The sequence below is a fragment of the Callionymus lyra genome, chromosome 1 (genome assembly GCF_982586985.1).
Source record: "Callionymus lyra chromosome 1, fCalLyr1.hap1.1, whole genome shotgun sequence".
In the NCBI taxonomy this organism is placed as follows: Eukaryota; Metazoa; Chordata; class Actinopteri; order Syngnathiformes; family Callionymidae; genus Callionymus; species Callionymus lyra.
In genome coordinates, this window is record NC_141818.1 from 3227843 (window position 1) to 3249036 (window position 21194).

At 38.9% G+C, this 21194-nt stretch overlaps 1 protein-coding gene across 2 annotated transcripts in view; it reads right to left on the reverse strand.

Annotated features, from left to right (window-relative positions):
- Positions 1-21194, reverse strand: part of arl15a (ARF like GTPase 15a) — a 121057-nt gene extending 99863 nt beyond the window's left edge. The window contains exon 1 of one of the 2 annotated variants that reach the window (XM_087788058.1): positions 20906-21194. In XM_087788058.1, the coding sequence (XP_087644184.1) occupies positions 20906-20917 (12 nt within the window). In that variant the 5' untranslated portion in view covers positions 20918-21194. Of the gene's footprint in view, positions 1-11949; positions 12173-20905 lie in introns of those variants that run through there. The other variant, XM_087788057.1, reaches the window with a different exon arrangement.

The following is a 21194-nucleotide window of genomic DNA, read 5'->3' on the forward strand; positions in this document are numbered from 1 at the left end:
AAAGAAGTTCATAACAGTCCAAATATGGATTGAGAACTTGCGGAAATTGTCCATAGGTATGAGTGTGTGTGTGAATGGTTGTCTGTTTTTGTGTGCCCTGCGAAAGACTGGCGTCCTGTCCAGGACGTCCCCTGCCTCTCGCCCTATGAAACTGGGATAGGCTCCAGTCTCCCTGCGACCCTGATACACTACGATAAAGCGGTAGAAAATGAATGGATGAATAACCATCAGTATTAAGTGTATTTTCTCGACACACGCGACAGACGGACCCTCCACATTGTACCAGAAAAGATGGAGGCCAGACAAGCGCAGGAGTCACATGTGCAAACACACATCCAGAGCCAAGGCTGACGGACAGATGTGAGCACGGCTGTGTTGCGCAAAGACAACCTTAAGAAAAAAAAGAAAAAAAAAAAAGCACAGAGGGAAACGTTTACTTAGTCAAAGACAGGAAAGAACAGGCGGAGGCGGCCGTGATGCATCACAGGCCCACCTATGACACGACGCAGACCCTCCCCGGGGACGGCGAGGAATCACGGCGAGTGGGAAAAACTTCACGCTGCCACCAAAACGATGTGGGACCGTGAGGAGGATCTGCTGGAGTTGATTTGAGATCTGCTGCTAAATCCTCTCAAATGGTCTAGTGTTACTACATCCAGCTCTTCCATCGAGAGCCGTCACGGACGCACCAGCGTTTCATGTGGCGTCTCGCGAGGACGACGACGAGCAGCAGCAGAAGACGGTGATATTTCACAATCTTAATCCCTGCGAGCGTCTTTCATGTGGCCGTGGTAAGCGGGTCCACATTGCCGGAGCAAGACCACAGAGCTGGTCGTGAACTGTCCAGAGGTTTCTCCATACATCCAGCGATGCCCGAGATAAACCCTTCTGAGGAACCGCAGATGAAGCCGGCGATGGGAACGCTTTCCAACAGCAACTCTGAGTGACCTCCTGAACGTAAAGCGCTTTCTGCGGCGAGACGTTTAAACTCGCAGCCAAGAGACGGAGACGTGCATCGCTTGACGCGTCGTCGTCGCCACAAGGACGCTCGCGTCGCGTCCAATACTCCTGAAGAAAAGTGGATTCTACACTTTTGCCTCTACACAGCTACACAACACACACAACACACACTTCACATGTTCAGAGTTACACAGTGCTACAACACAACCAAAGGTTTGTATGAATACATCATATTCCATGGTTAAAGATACTTTATGCAAGATTTAAACCAGTTTACAAGTTCATGATAGTTAGTTGAATTAGCTATACTCACTGAAGCACAAACAAATATAACAAAAACAAAACAATAAAAAACTACTCACAAGAGACTTTCAATGTGTTTCCTGTACTTATACAATTTAAATAAGTTATATTAAACAATATATTGTCATTAACTATGAGTTGCTTACAGTGTTGGATTGGGTTTTTACTCTTTTTAACAGACTTTATTATTGCTATTTTATTAACCAAACAAAAATTTATCTCGTCTTTTATCATATTGTTGTTACTATTTTAACGTTTTAACGCCATTTTTAAATAAATGGTGTTTTGTATTTTTAAGTCAAGAACCTTGTTACACTGAATGTCTGAAAGAGAAATACAATTATTTATATTATAATTATAATTATTATCGAAAAGCTCATTATTTTAGGTTGAGTTCGCGAGAAAATAGAACTTTGCATGAAGACAACTAACCTGGTCTTGCTCGACTCATAATACATCTGTAGCTAAATGGCTCCATCTAGAGGACATGTGTCGAAACGCAGTAGTGGAGATTCAACCAGTAAAAAAAAGAAAATCGTTTAATTCTCATCACTAGATAATTATTTAGAACCAGATATGGAAGCACTTTTTTAAATTAAATGATTTATTGAACATGCTATGTAACAAGAGCCACTTTGTATATAGACAGCAGGCAGATGACTTGACCTGAGCGCTAATGACCACAATTTAAAAACGATCAATAATGATTGAATTGCTGGGATCCGTTCTTCCTTTCTTCACTATAGTCTTACTTCAACTGTAAAGTGTAACTTTGTTATGATAAGACACCTGTTGTGTTATCAGTTTTTATCTTGATCTTTTAAGTATATACTTTATTGAATATTGTTTTGATTGTTTAAGCGCTTTATTACCCTGGTCTGGAAAAGCGCTATACAAATAAAAATTACTTACTTACTTAAAATAAAATTGAATTGAATGGAATTATGACTTAAAACTGTTAATTTTGATCAAAAGCATAAAATAGTCAAGATATTTCTACCAGGGTCAGTATTCTTTGACATCATGCTATACTTAAATATATATAATTATTGTTTTAGTGTTGATAGTTTTATAGGAAAGTCACACAAAATGTGGAAGTAGCTGATGGAGTCCTGAAACAAAGAACTTTTGAGGTGGAAAATTGGAGTAAAATAGAGAAATGTCTATTTTAAACTATTTTTTGGCCAAAATTGTAAAGAATCACATGACCAGGTTCGAGAGGTTGATTATTTCCATGTACTGTAAGACATGATTTTAAGATATTCTAAAAATATATTCAGTGTGGAAACACTAACACACAAAAGAAAAGCAACACTGAGCTCTTCATCTGTTGTGAAGTCAGAGTTGTATCGAAGTCTCTTCCAGACCAAACTTGATTCCAAAATAGCTCTTTTTACAGCCTCGTTTTATCCGCCGTCGTCTATTGTCTTCAACTTCATTGTAAACAAAATTCTAAAATACATCTTTATTGAGAGGTAATACCGACACGAGCCGCAGGAAAGGAATTAATGAGGTGGTGAGCAACGGAGACGCCTGTAAAACTAAGTGGATCTAAGAATAACACGGTTATTGTGTCGTAAACAGAAACAGGAAGAAGTTGTGATTTTCACAGAAAGATATAAAAAAAAGTTCTGTATTGACAAGAGTTCATGAATGACATCACTTCCTCTTCTGCTGCACATTAAGACATTCCTCAGACACTATGCTCTGATCTGAATCTAGATGGAAGACATTGCACTAATAGATTTCTTTTAAATAAATGTAAAGACATCAAAATATGACCAAATTCTGTGGTTTTACCGAAAAAGAAAACCTGTATTTAAATTGAATTTAATCAAATTAAGGAAACAATAATATTACATTACTAAATTTATTTTCGATTCAATTTGATAAAAAAAATGTAATATTTGATAAATTTTAAAAAAGGGTTTCTATAAAGAGTGCAGGTTAATAAAAATATATTCCACCATGAAAGAGTTCATAATGCAAAAACATTCTCTTGATCAAAAGAAGATTATTGGAAGTTGTTAAATGCCGAGTTATGAAACTTTAAATAAATGAAACTTAGTTTGGAAAATAAATTCATTTATTAAGCAGGCTTGAAAATGGTGCCATTATTGATGAGAAGACATTTAAAAAAAATTAAATACATTTACAATATGAATTATATTCAGGTTATATTTAGTGTGAAATAGTTTGTGTCAGATTCACCACTAGAGGGCGCCACCGCACTGAATCTTACTGAACCATAGTCGAATAAGATAAATGAAATAAAAATAGATTCACATTGGTAAATATACATGGAGGAAAGCAAGATAACAGTTTGATAACATTTACACACGAAGTTCATTTTCTGAACAGCAAGTGAACAAAATTATACTTTGTGATTGTGTCATGACTGAAATCTCATATCAGGGTTTGAACCTAGAGCAACAGCGCCCCCCTCAGTCTCAGATAATATGGACGACGACATTTTACATTAAAAATGATATAAAAATCATCGTATTTTCACTATAAAACAGACTATTCAATTTTATTTGGTCAACTTGACCCGATTCAACTTGTCAAGATGTTCTGAGACACTCGGCGCTGAGACGTACGACAGTGTCGGGGTCAGGAATAGTAATTGGAGCGTTTATTTCAAAAGTCCCGCAGAGATTTGTCTGCAGCAACACCTGCTCTTTTTGAGAGGGCGAGCTAGCTGTGGACGACGGCGCCCCCTAGTCTGGTCTGAGGAGGAACGTGAATAGGTCTGTGACTCAACAGTCATAGGTTCTAGTTTATCCTTTTCATCACTGCATCAATATTTAATATCTCCTACTTTATTTTGTTCTCAGCCATAATCCCCAAATCCCTCAATCTCAGCAGCATCTTTCCCCCGAGTATGTGCAGCTGGTCTTTCTTGTCGCGTCGCATGAGATTTATAAGGACTGAGAGTCTGCTGAGCCGAGAAAAAACATGTCTTCAGAATAATATTAAAACATCTACAATACTGCGAGAAGACACGTTTTTAAAAAAGTGTAGAGAACTCAGTGGAATGACAGAGAAGGCACATGAAGAACAGCAGATCAGGCCCTTCCATATTCCTGCAACACCTGACTTTATATAACCCCAGTTATCTCGAATCTCAACAAATTCCAAAGAGAAAGTGACGCAGAATAACAAGGTCATAGTCTGACAAAATGAATATTTACATAACAGGAATGAATCTGATTTTTGCATTGTCTTTTCATTCTTTCAGACTTAATTTATCTTAATTATCTCCGTGTTTGGCCAACTGTCCGACTGACCACTTGAAATATCTTGGCAGGACACGCGTTTGACATGTGACCCGCTGGGAAGAACTGGAATAGAAAAAAAAGAAAGACAAAAAGTCCACAAAATTGGGATTATTTTTCACTGAAGATTTGCACTTGAGAAAGTACTTTATACTAGAAAATATACTCAACATCCTTAATACCATTCCAGCCAGGAATAGTTTATTGTGGAACATTTATTGACAAATACATGTGGAAATGTTTATTTGAAAATCCTATAGATATATAAATTAATACAAATGTTTGATTGTTATTACGATTATTTTGTTGTGATACGGTGTGTCCCAGAAAGCGCACTCACTCAATATTTTGTGTGCGTCCACATTGAGCAGTATGTGCACTCAATTGGTGCACTCAAACAGCCCGAAAATTAAGTGTGGATCGATGGACACTTTCCACCCTGAACAACCACCATCTTTGTGACGTAGATGAAGCTAAACTGAAGCTACGTCACTGACGACGCGTCTTCGGAGCAGATACCGACGTAAATGTCTCGAGAAAACACAAATTTTACCACAAAACAACACAACATCAATAATAACACAATGAAACGCAACTTAATAATAAGTTTCAATTGGTGAAAAGTACTGTCAAGTGGTGATAGTGTTTCAACGACTGGTTGTGATCAGTGTTAAAAAGTAGTAGAAGAAGAAGCTGTCGAGTCATTTAAGTGTGTGTAGCAGCAGAGTTTGATTTGAGACAGTACTACACTGTCCAGATTTTCAATTGTCTTACAGTGTACTGTAAAGCAGAGCAATTTGAGAAGTGCTCAATACGAGACCCAGTATTGGTGTTAACCAACCTCTAGGGGCATGAGAAAAAAAAAGGAACCACTTAAATATTGCAATACTTTTTTATCAATGATACCCTATCAATATTTAACTGCACTGTGCTGATATTAAAATATATATATATATATATATTGCTATATATTGCTATTGTGTCTAAAATTAACATGCAAATATTTACAGTGTTTGATCATATTTTGTTGCAATTATTGAACAATTAAATCCCGGCATTGACTGAGGACGAGAGGATACAGTCGACTCCATCAGCTTTTAAAGCTGATGATTGGACATATTTTGGTTTAAAAAACAAATGAAAGCAGTTATGACTTAGTCAACAGTCATCTGGTCTGTAAAACTAGCAACACCAGATTCAAGTACTCGACTATACTACAAATGTATCCTTGTTACTACAGTATCACTATATATCGTATTTTTTGTATTGACCTTGTATCGTGGGACGAATCGTATCATGAGATTCTTGTCAATACACACCTATTCACCACAAGTACTTTTCATGTCAACAACAGAGGTGCTACCCTCTCGAGGGACGGTTCTGTTGGACCCATATGTCATGGGCTGAGTCTAAAGACTTGAGGCTTTTGTGATGCTAAAAGAGTCTTCCACGGTGTCTCCGAACAAAAGGTTCCAGCTTTAATGGTGCTACAAAGAAGATGTAGGTCAGCAGCTCACACTTCGGCAACATAAAGACGTACGGTATTGAGCACAGCTTTGGAAAAGGAACAGGATTGGAACAGGAATCAAGCCTACAACCTCTCCTTCTCGTCAACATCCATCAAAAACGTTTCATCCGGAAGAAAGATATGATCCAATAAGAGTTTATCAAAGTGTTCCGTCAGCCTCAAACAGGAAGTCAATATTTCCCCTAGCACCCTACCCGAAAAGTCCTTGGCACGACAACAACAAACAGGAAAAAAAAGCACAGATAAGACTCGAAGTGTCAGAACCCGCATAAAAGAACGACATTCATGGTCCGGGGCGAGCCGAGGGCTGCTCCCATCCTGCTTTAGAAAAAAGGGAAGTGAGAGAGCGAACAAAGATATTCTGATTTGAATGTGATCATTTACGATGTTTATATTACACTTTGAAATAAAACATCTAGTCATGCCTTCAATGACCCTTGATAATATCACAACTTTATTATATATTGTACTTTTTATGAGTACAATATACAAACAAATGAAGCAACAATTGAGGTATAGTTACACACCCATCACTAAAGAACAAAGGTGAAATGTTATAGTCAAAACATAGGATGACGTGTGTTGCCGATTTTTCTATGGAAACAAGTAGTTCCGGAAGTATTCTTGTCCGTTTCATATACTTTGAATAACAAAACGATTTGAAAAGTTAAAGGATTTTCAATGTGCCATAGATATGGTCTGAATACGGTAAATCAAGTTCTCCGTTTTATCCATTATCTCCGCTATAATTTAATATTTTAAGAATCTGATAACTACTAGAAGGGCTTTGTTGTAATGTGTTTAGGGAGTGTTTAATAGGAGACAGAACCCTCTAGTGGTTGTAAAACACAACTGCGTTGTAACCATTTACACAAATATATACTATATTTGATATATAATGGTGGTTTTGCCAGACTATAAAATTATCTTTGTTGTTTAAATAATATTGCATATTTGTTTGCTATATTATGGTGCCTTTGGTGAAATTTGTTTTGGTATTTTGTATTCACCTGCGATGTATTAATCTTTACTATAATAAAAACAAAAAAGTACAGTAGGTGACGACTCATAATTTGAGATACTTTTTAATACCCAAACTTTTTTTTTCCTTATCCTGCATTTTTTGTCAATTCCAAAGGTAACGGAAACACAGCCACTGACCAACAAGTAGTAGTTCTCCCAGAATTTGTGGTTTCAGCTTCAACATCTACCACAACTTCATTACTCTTGTGCATCTTATCGACTGTAAACACAAACAAGGATACGTGATCCTTTCAAAATAAAAACTTTCCGAAGAGGAAAATCTTAATCCTCGAGCGTCATAAGGTGAAAAGAACGAGCTCAAAGTTCATCTTTCCTACGATCGAGAGATAGTGTCTTAACAGGATGAGAGGATTACGGCCAACAAACAAAGGTAACTCAAGATAATGGAGCTAAAAATACTTCAGTCTGGAAACAGGATGGCTCTTTTCAGGCTGGTTCAGATGCTTGGATTTCCTCCCAACCATAAAAAACAATGTGTCAAGAAATGAGTCATTCATTTGCGTCTCTTCACCTCCCCTTACTCACAAACAAAATTAGAAACACCACTGGGTCAAATATCCTCACGGTTTTATCTTTATTAACATGACAACAAACGCCGACTCAGCATTAACCATTAAAACCTTAAATAATATTGTGTTCTTGACGATACTTTCATGTTTCCATGCTGTGCTTCTGTAGTGAGCGATGATTGATTGCAAGTCCAGAGCAACCTTGTCACTGAATAATGAGGCTGGTTACTCTTTAAATCTCCGACTAATGATCTTCGGTCCGACCTGCCGTGTTTTCGCTCGAGTGGGTGATCTGACAAAGATACGTTCAGAAACAGATGTTTGAGGTGAGAAAACAGCAACTTAGTTGAAAGAAGAAGCTTTCAGGATAATTTTCCAGAGATCTAACCAACGTCCAGCTGGCAACAAATACACAAGTAATTGGCAAAAATGAACATGGTACTTCTTATGTTGCCAGAGACTAAATGGATTGGACAGGGAGCTGGACAAACCAGCCATAAAAAGACACGATAGAAAAATGTCCATCGCTTCATTTCTCTTATATCATTTTCATCACAGTTTTATAAATGTAAGTGAATTTGCAAAGAGCTGATAAAAACCTACCAATTTGGAGCCAACAATACAGCAATGTCATCTTGTCGGTACCGAAAACAGAAGTGGATTCTTGGCAAAAAAATTGGAAATACTTTGGATTAGGGGGATGAATTTCGAGTAATTATTACCCCTCAAAAAACGACTACATCTTTAGTTTCTAAAGTAAGGTAGGAAATTAACAATGTAATTAAGTAAGTAAAGGTTATTTGTATCGAAAAGGTATTGAAGTATCAGAAAATGTACAGATATGAGTATCAATTACTGAAATTGTGCTATCGTAACAACTTTACTTCCTAATAAAAGGGATAGAAAAAGTAAGCAGTATCTTTAGTATGATGGTATGTAAGTAAGTAAGTAAGTAATTTTTATTTGTATAGCGCTTTTCCAGACCAGGTACGTTTTCTAAAGGTATTCTATGAAACTATAACCGGGTATATAGTAATCGTGATGTAAATTGTCTATATTGTGAAAGAATATTTGTAGCGACATTGCCATGGTTACCAATGGCAAAAATCAGTTGCGATAATTTCCTCTTTACTTGCATTTGAAAGGCCTTCAATTTAAAGGTTAGCCTTGCAACATAGTGTTTGAGGTTCAAGTGTTGCAGTGCATTATGAAACCTAAAGGAAAAGTACGAGTCTTTGTTCCTCTTCAGAGACCATACAAAGGTTTATAAAAGTAAAATATATTCTGCCATAAATCTCAGTCTAACGTGGCCTCGGGTTTGTGATAAATGCAACATTTTTCGTAGCTTATGACTTTTTATTCCAGATGTAGAGATGAGAACAGTACGACCTCCGTCGAGGTCGGCTCCGGTCAAATGTCCAGAACTCTACACGTCTGCCTCTGCAGGGTCACCGAGATACAGCACGACCCAAAGTGCCCGATTTCCATAACTCGACCCGGCGGAGCGGTGTCGGCCCGGCTAATATGCAGCCGCGCAGCTATTTTCTAGTCCATTAATAACAAAATGAGGCGACGGCGGCGCTAATGCCATCACTTAAGCTCTTAATGGTTCGACGTGGTGGAAAAAAAAAGCAACAGAATTTTCTGATGGCTGCTCACTTCCTGTTGACAGATGATAATGATGAGGAGATACTGACCCGCAACTACACTTCAATGATGGTTGTGTTGTTATCTGGCGCTTGTTTGTCTGTGTATGTTCCTGCGTTTTCTATCTTTTGTTGGATCTGTCTCCGGCGGGGGTGGTTGTGTGTGTGTGTGTGTGTGTGTTTGTGTGTGTGTGTGTCTTTTATTCTGGCTCTGACGTGTGAACATGTGTTTGTGTGCATCAGTGAGTGTGTGTGTCCAGCAGCACCATCTTCAACATCCTAATCGTTGACCTCTGTGATTGCGTTGACCTCCTCACGGATCAAACGCTGACCTAGGGCTGCAGCTGAACGGCGAGGACCAGTAAAACCTCGGACCACAAACGGTTGTAATCCGTCTCATCTGATCATGGTTGACGGCAGAGATGAGTCACACACGAGGTGCAACATCCTGAAAACTATTAATCCTTCCAAAATAAACCTCGCACTGGTCAACGAACAACACGATGACACGCATGAGTCGACTGCGGTTACACAAGATATTTAAACACACAATAGACTCGCTGAAGCTCACGTTTGTGCACAGTTGGTGTCAACAGAGCAAATCCAGAGCAAATCAAAAAACATCCTCGAGGTTATGAATCGGGCCAGTGAGTCCTGGGTCTGCCCTGTGGCATCCTCCCTTATGCAGTTTTGTAAATGAAAGATCTACCAATGGAGGTGAAGAAGAGAGTGCAGCCAAGGTCATAGAGATGACTCTCTATGGCAACCCCTGTAAAAGACCTTCGGTTAGGGATAAGTGAGCGTTAGGATGGGTTATTGTTAGGATTAGGATAGTTTAGAGTTAGGAAAGGTTGGAGTTAGTATATGTATAATTAGTATAATTAGGATAGGTGAGCGTTAGGATAGGGCTAGGATAGGTTAGCGTTAGGATGGGTTACCGTTATGATAGGTAAGCGTTAGGATAGGTTAGCGTTAGGATAGGTTAGCGTTAGGATGGGTTACCGTTATGATAGGTAAGCGTTAGGATAGGTTAGCGTTAGGATAGGTTAGCGTTAGGATAGGTTAGCGTTAGGATAGGTTAGCGTTATGATAGGTTAGCGTTAGGATAGGTTAGCGTTAGGAAAGGTTAGCGTTAGGATAGGTTAGCGTTAGGATAGGTTACCGTTATGATAGGTAAGCGTTAGGATAGGTTAGCGTTAGGATAGGTTAGCGTTAGGAAAGGTTAGCGTTATGATAGGTAAGCGTTAGGATAGGTTAGCGTTAGGATAGGTTAGCGTTAGGAAAGGTTACCGTTATGATAGGTAAGCTTTAGGATAGGTTAGCGTTAGGAAAGGTTAGCGTTAGGAAAGGTTACCGTTATGATAGGTAAGCGTTAGGATAGGTTAGCGTTAGGAAAGGTTAGCGTTAGGATAGGTTACCGTTATGATAGGTAAGCGTTAGGATAGGTTAGCGTTAGGATAGGCTAGAGTTAGGATAGGCTTGGGTTTAGGTTAGGTAAAAAGAAAAGCTTGAATAAATACAACTCAAGAGCAGAAATGAGACCCCAAAAGAACCAAAACTGAAGAAAATGTTTTACAAATTCAAGCAGCGTTATGTACCTCTGTACTCTGACACTTACAATTCCATAATTAAAAGCCTGGTTCACTGATGCTTGAGAAGGTAATGTGTTCGGTGCTTATCTGCTTGTTTGCAGATCTTTTCTATAGCCAACAGTGTTGACTACAAAAATACAGGTATAAGGTATATACACTGGTATCTTTACTGAAAATGTGTTTTGATCATCACATTTTTAATTGTTTTTAGTGCGAGAACTATATCGCTGCAATTCTGTGGAACCTCTAATGCTACAAACCAAAACTGTATTTGTTTACAAATCAAGACAAAGGCTCTTGTTGTGTCATTTTCTCGCCTTATTTTTCTCTCACTATTTTAAATGAAAACACAAATTCCACCACTGTGAGCGCAGGGTTTCTTAAGTGCCTTGCTCAGGATCCCAACCAAACAATAAGGGGTTTTAACCCTAACTTCTTAGGCCACACGCCAACCACACTACCACCTGAACCAGGTTGTAAAGATAATATTAGAGAGTTTTACTACACAAAATGTCAAAATGTTACATACAGCGAAGTACATAAAGTTGCGTGAATCAGCCTTTTGCTACATTTGCACCTTTTTAACAACCAACGTAACATCTTTTTACAACCATTCTCAAGCTATGCTTTCAAGTTAAAACATTTTGGAACATTCGAAACAAAACATACACACACTTATTAAGAGATAGGATAAGTAACAGATGGACATATTTAACTCAAACTGAACGACTTCAAAGACGTGATCTTGCATAAGTATTTCATGAACTTGTGAACTGTCACTTACAGAAAGATCTGGGAGGTTTCATAATCGTCTCAGCAACAGATTAATATTTCCTCAGAAGGGCATGAGTTGTTGTGTGATCCACTCAAAAGTCCAGGTCACAGATGGTTGCTAGGAGCTGGAAAACATCCTGACAAATTCACATCCCAACGTTTCACTTTCTCGTGTTTATGCCTTCAAATGGATTTCGAGGGAAGCGTCAGGAGTTCAACAAGCGTTACGCGGCGCCGACGATGAAAAGACCGACGGCAGGTGTTACATCGACACGACAGCAGCGAGCGGTTCTCCGGGTCGACGTGTTTTCTTACCGTGTAAAAGCCGATCCTGCACAGGGCGAGAGTGAGCTGCATGTGCTCCGACATTGTGCTCAGCAACAAGTGTTACCCCCGGCAACAAGCATGTCAAGCCTCCCGAGTGAATGAATGGACGGAGGAGGATCAGGAGACGTGACGATCCGGCCCCTCTCTCGCCGCCTTCCCTCGGAGCCGGTGGGTTTCATTCATAAAAAAAGATGAAGCGGGAATCGGCAGGAAGCGGCTTCGGCCGAGTGTGTGCGAGGATCTCCCTTCTCTGCGATTAGGTGTTTGGCTACAACCACGGACCCAGAATAAGACTTTAAATTGGATTAGTCACCGTCACACACCCACACACACGCCATGATGTACACAAACAGTAGCCGGTGGCGCGGAAACCACGGAGGCGGATGAAGCGACCGACCACAGGGGGATCACCGAGGTTTTTGGGGGATTTTTGTTCCGGTTGTTGGGCGCTCTGGTGTTCAAAGACGAGAGTGAATCATGTGGGAGGAGGTTATTTCTGTCTGCGCTGCTCTCCAGGAATGTAAGGATCTATTGTCCAGGTGGAGAACAATAACAGTAGAAGATACAGTAGAAGATAATAAGCCACCTTTGTCCCGCTATAGACGGTGAAAGAACATCATCTCAGTGTTTTGATTCAAAAGAGCTCTACTCTGAGTATCTCATGGATGACGAAGCATTTTTTCTCTTACGGCAGGGGTCAAACTCAATCACACACATTCATTATCGTTTCATTTTTAGATTTTTCTTAAATATCCTTGTGTTTGTTATCCTTTTCCGAAAAAATATTACTTCAGTTTCACCATAAGTGGAAATCTCTGTATAATTGTAGCCATTGTTCCTTATCTTGGTCGCACCTTTATGGTCGCTCATGGTAAGTTCATGTCATCTCCTAAGTTACTTTAATAAAGTCTGCTAGGGGGGAGGGGCTTCAGTGAGTGGATAGTCAAAAATGGCGGGTCAGGAGCAACTGTCAACATGTCCAATAGGGATATTAGAAATATGAGCGATATTGGTGTCTTGAATTACGATATCAATATTAATGAGCTATTTTTTTTTCTTTCACCTAAAAATGAAGATGCGTGCCACGTGACTACTGTAGGCAAGGTCCTCCAGTGTAGAACTTCCTGACACGGCAGCCATCACTTCAAAGTAACTTGAGATGGCGTCGACTAGAAGTACTCTAAGGTGAAAGGTCAAGTCTGGGATTAGATAAAGAAAATGATGCGATATTTTCTTTCCTTCATTCCCGCGCTGTAGTGCCGACGCAATCATAGAAAAATATCACTAATAACGCTCAGTTTCTGAAACTGAAACTCAGAAACTGAGCGACATCAGAGAGGAGCCACCGGCGCATCGCGATATCAACAAATCAATAATAAATCCACCTCCTTGTACACGCACACATAACACTTTATAAATGACGCTAACAACTTAGCTCATTAGCAGACAGACAGATTTACACTTGTTTGGAAGTTCACGATCCTATAAGAAGGCTGAAAACGAGATGAAAAGTTTTCACAATATGTTGCTTTAACAAAGGGGGTTGAATTATATGAGCTGCTGACTGGACCACTTGTGTTTGAGTAGCTTATAAGTAAGTCTTACTTCCGTGTGTACACTAAGTCGCGCTTGGACAGTTATGTAAATGTATATATATGAAATTACATTCATGCACGCAGTTAGATGTAAATTGCAACAAGCTATTTTTGGCACAAAAAAAAACACACACCTAGTGAATGTTAGCAGAACTTTTGATAACCTGCCAAACATACAATAGAGTACAGCGAGAACAGAGCAAACAGAAACTCTCCAAGCTGGTTTTATTAAAGGTTCAGGGTTTTTTTTATTTACTGCTGAGCTTGTTGAACTACTTTGACTTGTCAATTCGTTATTGTGTGTTTTTCTTGGCCAATGTTCCTGTTATCACATGTTTGCATTAAGGATGTTATTGTATTGTTCATCTTAAAAAAATAATTTATATAAAAACTGAAGTTTCACCTTGAAAAGGAAAAGGTTCAAGGACAAGTTAGCCAACAGTGAACCACTGACTGGTCTCTCCAGTGTAGAACTTCCTGACACGGAAGCCATCACTTCAAAGTAACTTGAGATGGCGTCGACTAGAAATACTCTAAGGTGAAAGGTCAAGTCTGGGTTAAGTTGTGGAGGAAGCCAGAAAGTTCAAGTCGAGTCACACAAAGTAACAACTGTTGCGTCAAAAAGCCTCGGCAGGAAAAGCAAACGATTCGTCTCTCCCTCCGGCTCGCGCTGTTGACTCAAACTGAAGAGAATTGAGAACCACAATGGGAAGGTTCTCTGTTCAACGTCCAGTTTTGAGCGGAGGCCAACGTTTTGTTTGCTCGTGAGCACTGTCAAAATCCAGGACACACTTCTAGAACGTTCATTGCGGCGCACAGTTTGATGAACTGGCATTAGTTGAGTAAGTAAACACCTTTATACCAACAATATTTATCTTCAGAACAAAATGATGACGTTGACAACACAAACGTTGACTCATCAGCGCTCTCTGCAGGCAACTGCAGTCCCTGCACGACACAAACATTCAGCAGTATGTATTTAGCGCCGCAGGATTACGGTTGTTAAACCGAGCTATTGTTCATGTTTCGCGAGTCAAAGTCCAAAACTCCAACTTAGTCTTTCCGAGCCTCTCTCCGACCAGACGGTAGTACGACGCCTGCAGAGCTAAAATAAGTTTTATTGACGACAAGGAAGGAAACGGTTTCAAAATATTGGCAGCCAACGTGAGTTCCCACGTCCTCAATTACGACCTGCAGGGAAACTACTCTTAGAACACCTACATGAAAGAAGGTCAAATGTTTTTCTAAGGATGAATTTGGGGAAGAATGTGGCAGCAAGATATTTCTCAACAGGTTAAAGATAAACCGAGTGTTATCCATTTACTATCGGCGAGTTAATGTTTTCATCATTAAAGAGGCAATAAATGTAGAATTGCAAACTCAAACTGGATTTTTCAAAACATTCACTGCCAGGTTTTTCAAATTTAGCTGATTTTATGTGTTTATTCAAGTGTAAAACGTCTTAATTTCTGGAATTTTAGTTCCAGATTATAAACCTCACACAGGGTATTAAAGCAGTTCTACAGGAAAAAGAATGTGCCCTGGTTTCCTGCAGGTTCCAACCGTGTTTGTGTTTGTTTATATGTTCGTGTGTACTTTTTTGTCGCTTTAGTCAAACTTAGCCACAATAGGAAGATACTGCCCCTCCAACCGCCATTTTGACTTTACACTAACATAAGACCCATGCGCACATTGACCTGAATTGCATGGAGTCGATTTGTTGCCATAATGAAACCACCAGGTGTCACTAAACCATGATTTTTACTTCTTCAATAGATTATTATTTGTTCATAAAGTTGTTGGTTCAAAGTGGGATGGACAAGGGCAGAGAAGTATTTACACAATTATGGCAGAATTTTGGCGTGTATTAGCAAAAATGAGGTGATACGATACAGGGTCGACGATACGATATATCGTGATACTGTAGTAACAAAATATATTCGTAGTATTGTCGAGTACTTGTACTCTGGTGTTGCAGAATTTACAGACCACATGACTCTTGACAAAGTCGTAACTGCTTTCATTTGTTTTCAAACCAAAATATGTCCAAACATCATCTTTAAAGGCTGCTGGAGTCCACTGTATCCTCTCGTCCTCAGTCATTGCAGAGATCTCTCGGGATTTCATTGTTACTTTAGCTGTTGCCATCTAGCGGCCGGAAGATTAATTGCAACACCAAAATGAACATCACTGTGAATATTGACATGTTAATTGTAAATAAATATTTTTTTTATTTTAAGTTATTTTATTTTATACTTCATACACTTAATTGAAATAAACAAATAGAACATTTGATTTAAAAGCCTTAAACGAAAAAAGGAACCTTTTTTTTTATGTTTTAATAATTGTTTGTTTCTTATTTTATAATCATTTTATATTGAAATATGAACAATAAAATAATTTAAAAATAATTAATTTAACAATAAACAATACAGTGATGTTAAATATCAATTCTGTATCTTGAAGAAAAATATTGAGGTGTATCGATTTCTTCTCACACCTCTAGGCAGAATATTGTAATGTTATATTTCAGATAAACTGCAATAATAAACGTGTCTCACAGTCAGATGTGAGACTCCACATATCGACTCCCATGAATAAGATTGGTAACGTTATCGCAGAGAGATCGACCTCTGCTCTGAGGACACGCCCCCTCAGTGATAAGAACACACCTCGATTTCAGGCCTGATATGAATTCAATGTTTTGCCACTGAAACCATCCAACGATCCACACGAGAACACGTTTAAAATGTCCGTCGACTCGGGAGGAAACGTTCCAGAAGAAAACAAGTCTGCAGACAACAACGGAGCTCAGTCTGGGCTGCGATTGAAATCTCACGACGCAGTCTCGTCCGCCCACACGTGAAGTCGCCAGTCTTGGCGACGGGTGTGAGCGTCTGAAGGAGAGTCGGCCGACTGTTTCACAGCTGATTCCGATTCCAGTTCAAGAGAGAACCAGGACAAGAGACGACCCGAGCTTGTTAGTGGAGCGAAGATTTCTGAGTCTCACAGCAGGACCCGGAGTTCCCGCAGAGTGTTCAGAACCTCCCTCAACAATCCTGAGCCACAGCTGCTCTGCAACACCGAGACTTAACCCATGACGTCCAACAGACACTTCATGTTTGCAAAGAAATACTAGCTAAATATTAGAAAAAATAGTGATTCACGTAAATATATTATTTTTCACCCCAATATTCCACAGCACTGAATCGATTAAAATCGATTGCATTTATTTAGGCTTTTAAATGAAAAAAAAACATTTTTTAAATTGTTGTTTTAAGCTATACATTTCAATTTTCAAGTATAATAATAAACATGCAAATAACCTTGGTGTTTGTTCATTTATGTGTTACAACTCCGGCCTCTAGATGGCAGAGGTCATTACATCTTCTACAGCTATAGCTAAATCCTGCAAGATTTAAATCACTTAAATATCAAAAACATATTTATATTTATATTTATATATATATATATATATATATATATATATATATCATACTTTTTTTTTCTTTTTTTTTGTATATAAGTGTAGATATAAGTGTTTAGAAAAATATATATATATATATATATATATATATATATATATATTTTACAATTACATCAGTATTTACAGCATTTGTTCATTTTCCTTTTGCAATTAAACTTACAGCCGCTAGATGGCAGCAGTCATTACATCCTCCACAGCTTAAGGAACAAATAGGGTAAGATTGCAGAGATGACTGAGGACAAGAGGATACAGTGACTCCAGCAGCTTTTAAAAGCTGATGTTTGGACATATTTTGGTTTGAAAACAAATGAAAGCAGTTACGACTTCGTCAGGAATAATGTGGTCTGTAAATTCTGCAACACCAGAGTCAAGTACTCGACCATACTACAAATATATACTTGCTGCTACAGTATGACGATATATAATATTGTTGACTCTATATCGTGATATCTATCGTATGGCCAAACTTTTACCAATAAACACCTCTTATAATTTTGCTTAAAGTTTGTATTTAAAAACAAAAAAATTAGGAGTTGAATTTAGTTGATTCCGTTATTTTTGATGTTCAGAGAGAAACTAAAACTCTGCTGCCAAGAATTCCATATGATCATCATGTTTGCTTCATTATTTCTCTTACACTGATGAGCTAAAAAAAAAAGTGAAAGAGTTTCAAGAGTCCTATTTGGGTCTCACGACTTGGGCGGCCCACAACAAACAAACGGGAGTTCCACACCAACACGGTCCAGCGACACAATGTCCACACCAGCGTTTTCCTCTGGTTTCCCAGGATAAACTCTGAGAAACGTACTGCTTCCTCTCTATTGTTGCTCAAGTTCAACTTTGGGAGCAACTCGGACCACGAGCTCCCAGACACCACCTGTAATAATTCTGTCACCTGTCACCAGAAAACAAAAGAGCGTAAAAATGTTTCTAATCATGACTCGTACAATGAACGAGTATTAATACCAGATTCCATGACTCTTTATTTTGAACTGTCTAGCAATTTTCAAGAGGTAGTTCTGTATTTTTTATATTTCCGTGACTTTAAAATATATCTTTTGAATTTATTTTATTATTGTGAAATGTTTTTTTCTGCAGGTATTTTCCCTTTTTGTGCATTTTTGTGAGCATTTTTTAAGGTAAAATTAACATTTACATCAACTATTTTTTAATCCAAGTTATATTTCTTGTGAAAAAAATGTTTAACTTTTATCTAAAGGTCATTTTTTTCTTAACATTATTGACTTAAAATGTATTAACCATTTGTTTTTGTTTGTATGGTTCAGAGGTAACATGTACTTTTACCTGCAATTAGCTGCCGTTTCAAAACATTTTTGATTGTGGAATTTTTCAATACATTTTTTTTGCGGTCAGTTTTTTGTCATGTCAAGATTTTTCTCCTTTATATACTGTATATGTTCTGAGTTTTTTTTTTGTAGTTTACTTCCGAGGTCAATGTTGCCATTTAGCCTTTTAAAAAACTTATTTCTTCATGAATTTGTTTTGCAAAACACATTTTATTGATCTCTCTCCTACATGAATTTATTCAATTTTATTTCTAATTAAATGAAATAAAAATGAAGAATTTAATTGATTTGTATATTATTTTTCTAATAAAAAAAGTTATAAAGTATAATATACAAGCTACTGTATAGACTGGAGGTAAATTCAAAAAGTACATTAAAGCAGACGTTCTTAAAGTACAGATAGAAACATAAAAGAGGCTCAAATTGATTCATCTCCCTCCGAAAACACATGACAACACCCTGACGGTTACACCATGTGACAGAAATGACCCAAGAAGGGAAGATGAACACAAGCCTGTAGGAAAGGCAATGAAAAGTGAGACGAGGGAAGGAACGATCAGATACTACTTCTCTGCAGGACACGTGTCCAGTTGAGGTTTGAGAGGAACATGACAGTCGTGGGTCACAGAAGAATCATCGAGACCCGAGAAGTGATAGAAGCAAAGGTTACACTCAAGAATGACTTCACTTTTCCTGAAGGTCAACAGAGAGAAATGTAAATGTTATCGTTAGTCAGAGCTGGAGAATAAACCTAAAGCTCGCTCTCTAAATAGTATGAATGGAGTAACACAACAGAGCCTGAGGAAGTAATACTACGAAGCCTCGCAGAGTAATACTATGTATACTGGTGGAGTAATACTACGAAGCCTCTCGGAGTAATACTACGAAGCCTCTCGGAGTAATATTATGTATCCTTGTGGAGTAATACTACAAAGCTTCGCAGAGTAACACCATGTATCCTGGTGGAGTAATACTACGAAGCCTTGCAGTGTAATAACATGTATCCTGGTGGAGTAACACAACAGAGACTCGCAGAGTAACACCATGTATCCTGGTGGAGCAATACTATGATGCCTCGCGGAGTAATACCATGTATCCTGGTGGAGAAATACTACGAAGCCTCGCCTAGTAATACCATGCATCCTGGTGGAGTAATACTACGAAGCCTTGCGTGGTAATACCATGTATCCTGGTGGAGTAATACTACGAAGCCTCGCAGAGTAATACCATGTATCCTGGTGGAGTAATACTACAAAGCCTTGCATAGTAATATCATGTATCCTGGTGGAGTAATACTACCAAGCCTCGTGGAGTAATAGTATGTACCCTTGTGGAGTAATAGTAAGAAGCCTCGCGTAGTAATAACATGTATCCTGGTGGAGTAATACTACAAAACCTTGTGGAGAAATACCATGTATCCTGGTGGAGTAATACTACGAAACCTCGTGGAGAAATACCATTTATCCTGGTGGAGTGATACTACGAAGCCTCGTGTAGTTATAATATGTATCCTGGTGGAGTAATACTACAAAGCCTCGTGTAGTAATAACATGTATCATGGGGGAGCTATAAAACGGAGCCTCGCAGAGTAATACCATGTATCATTGTGGAGTAATACTACGAGAGCCTCGTGGAGTATTACTATGTATCCTTGTGGAGTAATACTAAGAAGCCTCGCAGAGTAATACCATGTATCATTGTGGAGTAATACTACGAGAGCCTCGTGGAGTATTACTATGTATCCTGGTGGAGTAATACAACATATCCTGGTGGATTAATACCATGTATCATTGTGGTGTAATACTACAAAGCCTTGCAGAGTCATACGTCAAAGCCTCGCAGAGCAATACTATGTATCCTTGTGGAGTAATACTATGTATCCTTGTAAATCATACTGCAAGACTTTGTCTCTTCATTGTGTAATACTACAAAGCTTTGCAGAGTCACACAATGTATCCTCGTGAAGGAATACTATGAAGCCTCGCAGAGTCATACTATGCATTATGGTGAAGTAATACTACGAAGCCTCTTGGAGTAATACTAGAAAAGGATTTTTAAGTGTGGCTTATAGTCCAAAAGGTACGGTAAGTACAACACGATCCTGACATAAACAAACATGACGTGTCAGCAAGAAGAGTTTAAATCATTGAGACTCTTGTTTACCATAATAATATAGAGAGTTTAACTGATGTATATAAACTGTGGGCGACCAGGCACCTGTCCAGGGTGTCCCCAAGCTCTCACCTGAAGTAGCTAGGATAGAGGCTACAGCTGTACTAACCGTCTTCAGACACGTGTTATTATCTACTACCAACTTTCCAGAGTGTTGCTCCAGACAACATGTGTAACTGTCAACAGTTACACACTTGATACCATGTTGAAGGTTTACACACTTGTTCTTGGTCAACCAGTTTGACCGATCGAACCCCTGCAGCTGCAGCTGACACACACACACACACACACACACACACACACACACACACACACACACACACACACACACACACCTGAGTCTCAGCGGAACAACCCCCCCAAAAAAACACGACATCACTCACCAGATAATCCATGATCCTCCTCCAAAAACACGCTGAAAATAATCCCCAAGAAAACCGAAAGCGATGGATTTTTTGGCCGCTTTGTATTCCGCGCCTCGGATGTCAACAACCGTCGGGTTTTCACGCCGGAATGTTCGAGTCCTCCTGGACCTGGAGACCCAGAGGCGTCCTGGAGGGCGACGGAGCTCCGGGCGACGGTGTTTTGGGCTCAGAACCGACGTCCTCTCGCCCAGAACTCAAGCTTTCCGTCTCGCAACATCAGCGGAGAGTGTTCGAGGAAACTAGCCTG